At 40.2% G+C, this 12,797-nt stretch overlaps 1 protein-coding gene across 4 annotated transcripts in view; it reads left to right on the top strand.

Annotated features, from left to right (window-relative positions):
- The first annotated feature begins 400 nt into the window (after window positions 1–400).
- The window catches only part of LOC120718629 (synaptic vesicle glycoprotein 2C-like), a 60,153-nt gene continuing 47,756 nt past the window's right edge, over window positions 401–12,797 (top strand). For 2 of the 4 annotated variants that reach the window (XM_040007196.1, XM_040007198.1), the window contains exons 1-2: window positions 401–648; window positions 9,077–9,969. In XM_040007196.1, coding sequence (XP_039863130.1) covers window positions 9,363–9,969 — 607 coding nt within the window. In that variant the 5' untranslated portion in view covers window positions 401–648; window positions 9,077–9,362. Of the gene's footprint in view, window positions 743–1,484; window positions 2,792–9,076; window positions 9,970–12,797 lie in introns of those variants that run through there. The other 2 variants (XM_040007195.1, XM_040007197.1) reach the window with 2 other exon arrangements.

The raw sequence follows: 12,797 nt of genomic DNA, 5'->3' as shown, positions 1-12,797 counted from the left end.
GGTGAGAGTATACTCATAATTTTCTCACATTTTACAGGTCAAGTCATGAAAATAATAAACCTGGGGTGTATTTTGCAGTCTTAACAGAAGCTGCTTTTGTACATTAGCACTTCAGAGGATTTAGGCACTGCACAACTGTTTTTTAGTGAAGTTGCAGCTTTAACCAGCAGCTTCTTTTCAAACTTCTCCCCGGGAGCCAAATTTCAGCCCTCCCTTACTCTCATCTTACGTCTAAACCCAGCAGCTTGCGATTGTAGCACGTCACGGAACCTTCGCCGGATACGTACCGTGGACTATTATACGGAAATGCTCACTATTGTCCGTAGGATGCAAAGCCACTATTGATCTCAGTCTGCCTATTGCTCCTGCACCCTCCCTCTCCCCCTCGCTCCCCATCACAGACACACACATACACTCACACACTCACTCACGCTTCCTACCTCCCATCAGCATCCCTGGGCTTTCTTGGACTGCAGCAGAGAAACCGCTGCATCGAAGAAGACAAGAGGAGAAAAAAAATAGAAAGAAGAAAAAAGAAAGAAAGAATTAATCTAGGCTCGTTGCTCACTACCTCCGTGGCCGTGTAGAACGCAAATCAAGGAACGGACACTTCAGAGTCTTCGAGTTCGTTTCGATGCACTAGAAATTGTAAGCATTTATTCATTTGTCTCACTGAATATCAGCAACTATAAGTTCATCTTCTCCATCACCCACGCTTTAGTCTGGATAACTGTCATTAACGGTAAGAGGAAATTTCGTATTCACCTGCTGCTTAAAAAAATTGCAGTAGAAAAAATAAAATGCTCCGCGCTCATGATTGACGGGAAAGTTGGGCAACTTTCGAAGTCGCCCAGCGCGAGCATCTTAAGCTGTGCTTAGAATTAGAAATCCACACCACAGAACTGTGTTTGATCAGAGTAGCTCCTCATTTTCTTGATGATCAGAGCAGATTCTGAGGCGTGTCAGCTTTTGCCTGCTGCCAAAGTTTTATTGATTATTATTATTATTTTTAAATATCTTTTTATGTCTAGTCTTTTTTCATCGTGGAGCAATGCTGCGACTTTTTGCTATGCGTGTGTGTGTCCATGGAAAGGGTGATGGGGTAGGGGGTGCTACCATCCTGACGCGATCATTGGTCATAGAAAAAGCGAGTCGGTGCACGCACGGCGAGGCAACCCCGAGCTTCCCCCTCCGCTTAGCGCGCACGAGCAGCCGGAGTGAAATCTGCAGTAAGATGCGCACAGAGAGAGAGACGACGAGGGGAGGGGGGGAGATAGGTTCATCCATTAATCAGGAGTCAGTGCTCGATGCGGTGTGAGGAGAGCAATCTAACTGTACAGCGTAGTGCGACGTCGTCTCGCAAGGGAGCATTGAAAGGACTGCCCGAAATCTAATTATGGGACGCCACTTGCGTCAGAGGGCCGCGCGGTGATTGATGTTCCTTCCCGCTCGTGCTCTGCGCTATACTCACCCGGTGGCGCCGCCGCGTAGAAGCCGCAGTAGTAAAAACGCTGCAAGTGGAACAAAGAGGAAAGTGACAGATGAGTTTTGCATAAAGCTTTCCCAAACTTCCCCATTCATCCTTCTGGAAATTGTGACCAGGTGTTCGCTTCGAGGCAGTTCTCTTGACCGGATAAATGTTCCATTTGAATAGATATTTGTCAAACACCCAAGTCAGTAAATTGATGTTTGCTTTAGGCCCGTGTGCCTCCGTGTTTGGTTTAGCACGCGAGATGGCAATGAAAACATCCATTCATCTATTCACATTAGTCGTTTTCACTTCTTTGTTAATCTCAATTTTCATCTCTGTTTGAGGACAGTACGCACAAAGGAGGGTTTGGCTTGCATGTCTGCGGCACACGTCTCACAGATGGTGGGGGCAGAAAGTCAGGATACAATCTGTCAGGCGGTCACCAGCCTGTAGAGAGCAGGGCAGGTAACATCAAGCGATTCATATGTGGACATAAGTGAAGAATGTCTCCCTCAATTATTTAGTAGCGCTTCATGATTATGTCTTCTTTTAACTGGATTCAGTGTTCAGTATGCCAACAAAGGTGGGAGAGTCCTTTGTAAAATTCGCTTCATTTGCTGAGATAAGTGATGTGAAGCCACCTTCATGTCTAATGCTTCAGCAGCTCATCGTTTTACTGTGTGGAGGTTAATTGAAATCATAATGAGTTAAAATGTTTCCACCTGACCAAATGTTTTCTAGTATCCCTGGCCTAATTAATGTGTCACGTATAGGACAATGAATTTGTTTCATATAGCACAAGAAGGTACAACAGCAAGATACCAGGAAGAACTGGAGTGACTATAGAGATCTGACTTTATTCAGAAGCTGAGCTGAACAAACACACTCACACCCGGTCTGTTGCTTTGAACTTCACTGGCTTGTTGAAAATGAATATTTAAGTTGGAAATTTTTTTCTGAGAGGCACTGTGCAATTTGCTGAGAACAAAATGATGCAACAGCAGTCATCATCCATCCACTGAGGGCTGGATTAAAAAATCCCACTAAAAAGTTAAAGGGTGTTCCAGTGTCCCCTTTTTGAGCAGCATAAGGAGAGAAACAAACAAATATAAAGTGGTGGATTCTGACATGTTGACAAAGCCTAAAAATACAGAAAGTTCAACTGAGCATTGCACTGATCATGACAACAGACACACACGATTCAAACTTCTACAGAGGGACCTCTACAGCAGCTGGCCAAGCTCCAGCAGTCAGTAAACCTTCACAACTGTCAACTGGCCTTTTGGGATTCTGATCAAAGGAGTCAAGTGGGGTTTGCTTGTAAGTTTTTAGTTATTTCCACTCCCTCTGTGTTCTGTGGCAAATACTCACTTGTGGCCTCTAAAATTTGCTATGTAGTGGTTTGATCACACTGCATCTTTTGTGTCAATTTTAGGGAAAACTACAACGGAGAGATATCCCTCTAACGTTCTATTAGAAAACAACCAGGTGTTAAATGTACACATAGATTAGAGGTGTGCTAGAACATGGCATAATGTTTCATAATTTTCTGAGGTCAATAGGGATTGAAACGGTTTATACCTTCTTCTTTTTTTGCTTTGGCGACAGTTGTGAGGTTTCCTTCAGGCTTTGCTAAGCTTCATACACCTTTCATGCAATACAGTTACAGTACTGTTAATGCTGGTAAAGCATGTAGTTTTTAGATGTCTCAGTGAGTCAGGAAAAAAAGTTACTGAGTGTAGAAAATTGAACAGTCTTCTATAGAAAGCACATTCTCCTGTTACATTTTTGTCCTGCTAATTTTAATAATATTCAGGAGAATTACCAACTCTGATCAGTGCTTTAAAATTTTTAATCTCTGTCTCCTACAGGCAGCAAATCCAAATTCAAGGCTTACTTTACCTACCCATCGTACCACTATAAAAGTACTCATATTGCATGTCTACATGTGGAACCACATGGGAGGTTCTGAAGTATTTCTGTCAAAATTCAAACTTCTCTTGTGAAGCATCTGCAGAGCTTGGCATGTTATTTTATTCACATGATGTGCATGAACAAATGTTCACTGCAGCCATCTGTGGGCACCGTAGAGAGCCTGTAGGGCTTTGCACATACCGCTTACACTCACATATTGTCAGCCAGCATGTCGCATGCACTCACTGGATCTTATGCTCAACAAAATGTTGCTGATTTTGATATTATCAACAATGAATTATAGTTTCAAATTGAATAATATACTGCTGAAAATTGCTTCTTCCTTTTACCTTGTGTCATAAGAATATCTCTTACTGAGTCTCATAGCAAGCACCTCCAAAGTGGACCTGTGTGTGCTTGCAGGCATCTAGTGTTTTCGTGTGTGTTTGCCAGTGATTAATGAATGTTGCTGGATGGCGTCAGCGGGCCATGACAGCTCGACTGCAAGGAAATCATTTCTTCACCCTCCGCGGACTGCTGATTCAGAACTTGCAGGAATTTTGCTGATTGCTAAAATCACAACATGAGAGTTGTTGTAATAATAACCCCAATAACTGCGTCACAGCAGAAGGCATGGGGAGTCGCCATCAGAAAGAAAATAGAAGTGGCCATAAGCGATTTTAGCTGTTTATTGGAGGAAATGCCAAGGTTGTTGGTTGAAGTGTGGTATAACCATGGGTAATTTCTGACATCAGCAATATGTGTATGTGAGGAAATGGATTAAAGATTGCTTCAAAAAGAGACTGGACATTTGGACCAGACTTTTAAGAATTATCTCTGTAGCCCAAACTATATTGAAAGACTTCTAAATGTCAGCATTAATGGCCATTTGCATAAGGAGGAGAACGGTTAGCCTATCATGAATAATGAAATGTCAACAGAAGAGGCATATCTTTCATATTCTGCATTACCATCAAGATGATGACTTTGAAATTCTTGGCGCACTTGGATAAGCGAGATGAGAGATGGAAGAGGGAAAGAGAGGGAGAAAAAAGGAGGAGGTGAAGAGAGATTGAGAGCCAGAGCGAAAGGAAAGTAGAGATTAGCATGGAGACCAGGGAGTACACGCAGACCCAGGTGTCTGTTATACAAAATTATCCATTTCCCTCTTATATAAAAAGTTCTCTGAGCATTGCTGGACAGTTAGTTGATTGGCTATTTTCTTCTTGACCATTTGGTGCGGAAACTCTCAGAGCATATCATGAGGTTTATCACACATTTCGACCTTTAGTCAGAGGCATCAAGTGCTCAGTTTGGAGGAGCAGTGTGGTTAAAAATGAGGGGAAGTTTGGAAGGAGGAATGTGCTTCTGTACTCACAGTGGTATGCTCAATGGAAGCTCTTTTGTGCATTATAAAAGCACAGAATGTCATAGTTGACCAATAATGTTTGATGTAAATCCGAGTGTTACTATGAGGTCCTTCACTATATAGTATCTTGTTTGATTTATATAGGGATCTTATATAAATAACTAAATATGTAGTTATTTAGTTATTAAACAGGATGCTAAGGTCTGACAAGATAATCTACATAATCTGTTTCAAACCACATTGTGATCTGCCCTTAGATATTTCTAGTTATGGCTAAAGTAGTTTTGTTATTTTGAAATGCACCCTGCATCTACTACTTCAGTAGCTAGGTACATTAGTTTAGCTTGCCACCATCTTTTACCTCAGAAGTCAAATGTTGGAGCTGAGAACAACGTCAAGCCTGAGTTCGCTGTGTTCCAATAATAATAGTAAGAAAAAAAGCCAATGTTTTGCTTGCATTACCAAGAGTACAATGCAGTATTTGTTTTTTGGGCTCAAAAAGAATGCTTCAGCAAGTTTATAGATAGAACCTGTCCAGTGCTCTGTATGTGGTGTGTTAAACAAGTTACTAATACACAGCAGTGGTAGTACAGTGTTTTGGTGGTAAGACCAACTTAATGGGGGCTTCTAGCTGAAAATTCTGACTGTGAATTTGGAATTTCCTGCTTCCCACCTCAAATGGGACAAATTACATTTACAAAAGTTCTCTCCAAAGACTAAAAATACATTGCTGATCCAGAGAGTAATGGATGTTTGGCCCAAACCAAATCGACTATCGATCTATAGGTTTGAATGACTATGTTGACTCAGGCTAAGTCTGGGTGATAGGTATGTTGGGACATTGAGTCCACATCTGGTCTACGTAATATTTGCCATAACACATGTCTACACAAAACAGTAACATACCTGAGCCTGAAACTGTGAGGACCGATTCATCAGATAGATTAGATATTCCAACATCTAACCTTGTAGAATTTTTCACTTCCCACTTCAGGTTGTAATCCATCTGTTTGTTTGTTTGTTTTTTACTGTAGGACACATGGAAGCAGTGTAAATTATGTAGTTGTCCTGTAGCCACAGAATTAGTGTTGTATCTTTGGGAATTGTTGGGGGGGGGGGTAATCACCTGCCTGTGCACAAAGTTAGTTAGGGCACTTTCGCCACATCATTTGACTGCTGCATTGCACCAAAATCTGCTTCACGTCGTTGTGGAGCTCCGGCGCTTGTGTTCAAATGACAGAGTCCGACTGATGCTTTATCTAATGCTGCAGAGCAAAGGTGGTAGAAGCACAATACATCAACCTGCCATGGTCAATAGGGTACTTCACCCAGTCTTAACACATCACTGTATGCTTTCCACCCAAGAGACTTCACACAGAAATGCAGAAGTGTGTTAAGGTTTTCATCTGCTCTTAGACAAAATCATTTCACATTACTGTGTGACTGCAATGTATTGTCTTACTGATATGGGTACTAGAATCTACAAGGAAGTACTTACAATTTGCTTCTAATGCTTCTAATTAAAATAAAAAGAGTGTAGCCAGATAAATTACTCTTTCAGGTTGTTTGCGATTACTAGTATTTTTGTTAAGTAGATGCCAGTGACTGCTCTTTTTCTCGAGGCCAGCATTGAAGTTAAGAAAAATAAAGCAGTATTTGATTAATCGAGGATTTATTTACCATTAAACAAACTCAGTCGACGAGCCTTCTTTCTCACATACCTGGCTTGTCAAACACCACTTGACCATTTGTTCAGTGTGGACTCTATAGCATATAGTGATGCTAAAGTGGCTTTGGAATGGAAAGTGATGGCCCAGAGGCTTTCTCGTGTTTCTCTTGCAGCAGTGTTTGGGTACAGTGACTGCTGGGTGCTCATATGGCTTGGCCTTGTGGGTTGACAGGTCTTCTGAAATGCCCCACCAGTGTCATAGTACAGAGTCCCCTAAGGAGAGTCAGTCATACTAGCTGACATGTAATCCCAGCCTAGAAACATGAGCCAGAAACAAATCACCTTTGACATAAAACAGAGCGACAAAAGCCACATTTTCAAGGATGTATTGTTTTTGAATGCATAACAGAAATACATATAGTTATGGATATCTTTTCAGAACAATAAAGTTTATTCTGATTAAACAAAAATGTAAACTGCATGTATAAAAACATATACTAAATACAAAGCAAACCTGACATACAGAACAGAAAACAATGCAACAGACGTGGTGCTGAAATGCAATATGCACTCAGCATTGTGAAATTATAATTCTAACATGTTAATGCCAACAAAACAAAACAGGCTTAAAAATAAATTTTGATCAATCAAATCACAGCGCCATGCAAAGAAAGTATCAATAATGCTCAAGATATACATTAATCAGCCACCGCATTAAAGCCACTGACAGGTGCAGTGAATGAAATTGACAGTCTCATTTCAGTGCAGTGTTCTGCAGTGGAAACCTTGAGCTCCTGGATGCATGTAGATGTGCCAAATTCCACTTTGTCATATCCACACCCACTGAAATATTGTCGCAAATCAAGCCCACACCCATATGGCAGTGAGACTCTTTGATGACAGTGGCCTCTGTAAGGAGGGCAGTGCATACCAGCAAACTGCGAAATCTGCTCATAAATGGCTTGAGGAAAATCACAAAGAGCCCAAGGCAATTACTTGGTGTTCAAATTCCCCCAGATTTCAGTCCACCCATGACATCCATGATGGAAAAGGCCTGCTGCTAGTAGCCAAGATTCTGACACACAAGGGAATCATTCCATCACAAATCATTTTTTTTTTCATATTTTAACAAGCCAATTATCAGATATTTTTTATATATCTGTCCCAAGTTACAAACCCTGATTCATTTTGACGGTAAGAGTGACCAGTGAAAATTGGGCTTTTATCTTTAATAGTTTTTTAGATATTCATTCACATTCAATCTGGCATCTGGCCATTTTTCAAAAAAGAAAAAAAATCTTAAAAACTATTTAATATATGAAAATAAAACTTCACATCAGTCATTTTATATAGTCAAACTTTGGGCCATAACATTTTTATGCAAATTGGAGATGTCTGAGCAATGCTGCATATAAATTTAATAAATTGTTTCACATTTTCTGAAATACGCAATATGGGCAAAAATATTGAGCCACATTTCTTAAGCTTTGAGTTCAGATGTATAAAATTAAGCACCCATAGACAGGCAGACTGCATGGCTTTGGTTTCAAAAAGCTCACCGAATTTGATTGTGGGATGCTGCCACTCCAACAAGTTAGTTTGTGACATGTCTTGGAAATATTTAGGAATTACATCAACATGGGCATGAAGTAGCAGGTCATGTAAAGTCACCAAGCACAGAGACATGCATAAATTCACCAACACAGCTGATTCACTCCAAAACTTCCTCTGGCATTAACGTCAGCACAACAGCTGTGTGCTGGAAACTTCAACATACTTTCTATGGCCAAGCAAATCCTACAGGTGTAATGTGTATGTGGCCCAGTACTTTGTCATTTAGTGTAAGTGCAGGGACCACAAACACCTAGTTACAGTTTTCTAGCCACTGTTGTCAACACATCATACTTCATGAGTTGGTCATTATGTTTAGAATACTGCTGTCATGCCATCAACAAACTAATAATGTGTGAACAGATCATGTCTGAGAACTGAGTACAAAGCACTATACAATATACTCTAGAAATACTTCAAGGACCTGAGTTGTAATTAAATGAAACTCTGACAGCAAGCACACCACTATACTTATTGTATTGCTTATTTGTGCACTTGCTTGGACATTGGTTTCTTGATGGGCTCATACAAATAGCTTTTTTTTTTTTTTGCTATGTAGTTCAAACCATAAATAGGAGCATATTTCAGCCAGATTGAGAGTACAACAGTAGTGTAGGTTTAGGATATTTTGTATTCAGGAATATCAGAAAATTTGGCCAGTAACACTTTTACTTTATATTTTATCCATAGCTAGTCTACTCACTAATATTTATTTTATGCCAGTAGATTTATATTACAGGTATGTTTATGAGCATAACAGAACATGTCTAAGTCATGGTATGTAGAGTTTCTTTAAATCATCAATGCTACTTTCAGCTAACAACTTCAAACCTGCAAAATTTGGCCTCTGTGACTTTTTCTTCCTAGTACATCATTTTCATCTCATTAGTAGACTGCGCTTTCTGTCAACATCAGTGGGGAGTGTGGCTGTCTCTGTGTAAAAATGTTCTTTTGGAGTGTGCCAAGAAATACTGCAGGCAGGTATTTGTGACTGGCAGTCTTTAATCAAGCTAAACTTGCTTTTTTCTGTCTGTCCCTGCAGGTTTCCTCTCCTGAGTGGTTACTGGACTTTGAATCTTGCCAGTCTGAGATCAACTGTCTTCTCTTCAGCACTGTCTAGTTACTGCAATCCAATGGAATTAGACACCATTACTTAATTGCTAGTCTTCTGGCAGTTGGGTGGTATTTCAGGGGTAATAAATTAGCATAAATCTTGCTCTGTCTGGGAATAGAAGATAGAAAAACAACTAAGTAACTTATATTTATTGCAGCTGGTGGAATAAAAGTGGACTAAAGCTGAATTTAGTGCTTGTTAACCTCGTGCCAAGATGGAGGAAACGCATAACAACAGGACTTCCTTGGTCAGAGGTGCCAAGGACATCGCTAAGGAAGCCAAAAGGCAAGCTGCCAAAAATTTCAGCAAAGCTGTTGATCGAGCCTCTGATGAATACTCAGCCCAGCGCAGCTACAATCGTTTCCAAAATGAGGATGAAGAAGAGAACAACTACAACAGTTATACTCAACAAGATGGTCTTTATGCCGACAATGCAACCAATGAAGAGGACGGGGCCTCTAGTGATGCCACGGAGGGTCACGATGATGAAGATGAGATCTATGAGGGGGAGTACCAAGGAGTGCCTGGATACAATGATGGGAAGCCACGGGATGGTCAGGTTGCTCTGGGCCAGCCAGTGTCTGACAGCCTAAAGAGCCGCAAGGAACTAGAAAATGAGAGACAAGCAGATGAGGAAGAGCTGGCCCAGCAGTACGAGTTGATCATGCAGGAGTGTGGCCATGGGAGATTCCAGTGGCAGCTGTTCTTTGTTCTAGGTCTGGCACTCATGTCCGATGGAGTGGAGGTGTTTGTAGTGGGCTTTGTCCTGCCCAGCGCTGAGACAGACATGTGTGTTCCCAACTCTGGTGCTGGATGGCTTGGTAAGGTTTTTTTCTTTGAAAAAGATGTTATATTAAGAAAAATATTACATTTTTGATATTATTCACTGAATGGTTTTGACGTCCAAAGAGTTTTCCTCTGTCTTCAAAGAAGTCTGCATTTTTACAAAATTACATTGCAGAGTAAGAATATTACTGTTTCACCACTGATATCACCCTACCATCAATGAGGAACATGAAAAAGAGTTACCACAAAATGGATATACTCAAATAAAATACATGTAAACATCAAGACTGAGCTTAAATATAGCTACACAATATGGACAAAGGTAATGGACAACTACAAAATGACAACTACAAGAGCTGCTCAGCCATGGAAACCCATGCCATGAAGCTCCGGTCATGCAGTGTTTGTGCTCATGCTAATGCCAGAGGAGGTTTGGGCCCATGCCGTTATTGAGTCAGCAGTGTTTTGAACAGTCGGGTTTACAGGAGCTCTGTTTATGTAGTCTGCCACTTCATGGCTGAGTTGCTGTAGGTGCTTCTCCTTACAGTTGATTGTAGAATATCTAATAGGGAAGAAATATCACGAGATAACTTGTTGCAATAGTGTCATCTTATTAGAGTACCACACTCAATTTTAATGAGCTCTTTAGAACCATGATTTCTTTCACAAATGTTTGTAAAAGTAAACTGCATGGCTAGGAACTGGATTTTATACACCTATGGAAGTGGGACTACCTGAAATACCTGAAATCAGAGATTTATACCTAAATATCTAATGTTACCTGACTGTGGCCTGCTGGAGGTGTTTTGAAAATAACAATTAAGAGCCAAACATCATTCCATGGAGTAGTCTGATATAGATGTGACCTTATCTATAAAACTTGACATAGACTTTTGCGGGAAATCTATGTCCTAATTGACATAACCAGAAACTCCTTTTATCCCTACATCTTCCCGTCACTCAAGTTGTTGTGGTATGTGTTGACCTGACATGTAGCTACATTTCTCAGGAGGTGCACATCAGGTAACGTAGAAGTTTGTGTTGCAGCTTAGCTCAGCGTGTGAGCAGGCGATGACATGGCTGCCAGAAAGCAGCAGGGGTTTGAGTCCTGCTTTCTTGTCCATCTCTATTGTCTCTATTCAATATAGGGCAAATGTCAGTCAAATATTTTTTTAAAAAAAGAAGGTTGCAGCATAGGGTTAAAATAGGGTTCGACATTTGCGTTATGGCATTAGTTACTACATAGATCTGACGATTCATCTGTTAATGCGACAGTCTTCAGAAGAGAGGTTTGTGAATTGCCAAGGAAAAGTAATACATCATCAGTAAAAGGCTTATCCTAAAGTACAGTGGAACCCCAACTTAAGAAATTAATTCGTTCCCGAGGGTCTTTCGTAAGTCGAAAATTTTTGTAAGTCGAAGCACCCATTGCGCCTTTTGAGTGAACGACAGGCTATAGGCTAATTGCTAACTGCAACAACAATACGTCGTTCAAGTGGAACAGCGAAGCGCAAGTACGAAAGCCAAGGGGGTTGTCACATGATTCGGAAGGAATTGTAGGCATTGTAGGCATTCTGGGCTCAGCCAATCAGAGCCAGCGGATTTCGTTACTCGGGCATTTTGCCGTTAAGTCCTTCGTAGCTTGAATTTTTTGTTAAATGGGGTATTCGTAAGTCGGGGTTCCACTTTATTAATATCTTTTTAATATCTTTATTTTTTTGGATTGCTACTGCTACTGGCTCAGTGAAGACAACAAGAAGTGAAGGGGAGAGTAGGCCACCGAGCTTGCTGCCCTTGTGCAGACTGAAGCTTTTGTCTTAACACGTGCATTTGGAGAGCTTTGTAGTGTTTTGTTCCAGTCTATGAAGGAAGAACCAAATCCAAACTTGCACAGAATTGCAACTCACTCTCTCTCACTTTTCTCCTACTCCTCCACACCTGTCAGCTCTGGCTATGCATATACTAATGTGAATAATACTATAAATAAATGAAATGAGAAAAAAAAGACAAATGAGGAACTTTATCGAAGTCCTCCTAGCAAAGAAAATGTGTTTAGTGTATGTCTAGTTCTCTGGCTATTAATTTTACTGCATACAATATACTTTTCACTGTTGGGTATGAAAACTGACTGGGCCATTCCGAGCCAATTAGAGACAGCTGTTAAATATCAGTTTGCTATTCCAGAAGAACTTTTTATAGCCATTTTTTAGTCAGATTGTTCAATTAAGTGACCAGGGTCCAGTTTTCATTATTCAACTTAACAGGTGTGTTTTTAATCTTGTTTTACTCATTATTTTGAAGTAAGATTCAGATTTTTAAAAAAAGTGATTTTTATTGCACTTTAGTTAAGCAACGGGATTGAGTTGCTTTACTTTAGTGCTTTGAGCTAATGGCAATGTTAGCATGGCAATAATTTATACACATAAAATAATAAAATGTCTTCATCTTTAAGACAACAATAGACAAACATTTCTTTCTTAACTTTTTTTAGATAAAACATATGATTTTTTTTTATAAAGTTAAGCAATTTTTTGCGATTTGTTTAATTCACCAATTTTTGTGTGTGACTTGTTTCATTTCAGCTCAGTGTGAGAGTTTTTACTGTTCTTTCTGTCATTGACATAGAGAGTATAAAGGACATAGCTAATGTGACATTCTTCAGCTCCTCCCATGCCATTCATGCTCTCCATATACAACACAGTTTCTGTCCCTCCATACATAGAACTCAGTTCTGTGTCTATGCGCCATCTTTGTTTACTCTTTCCTACCCAGACTTCTAGAGTTCTGATTGGCCAACACGGTTAGGAATATATCGCCACCTGTTGCTTTGGCATGTTCCTAGCAACATTTTCCTTCGTTTATG

The sequence above is a fragment of the Simochromis diagramma genome, unplaced genomic scaffold, assembly GCF_900408965.1.
Source record: "Simochromis diagramma unplaced genomic scaffold, fSimDia1.1 OVJJ01000682.1, whole genome shotgun sequence".
Classification (NCBI taxonomy): Eukaryota; Metazoa; Chordata; class Actinopteri; order Cichliformes; family Cichlidae; genus Simochromis; species Simochromis diagramma.
Note: the sequence above shows the minus strand (reverse complement) of the source record. Positions and strands in the feature narration are given on the sequence as shown.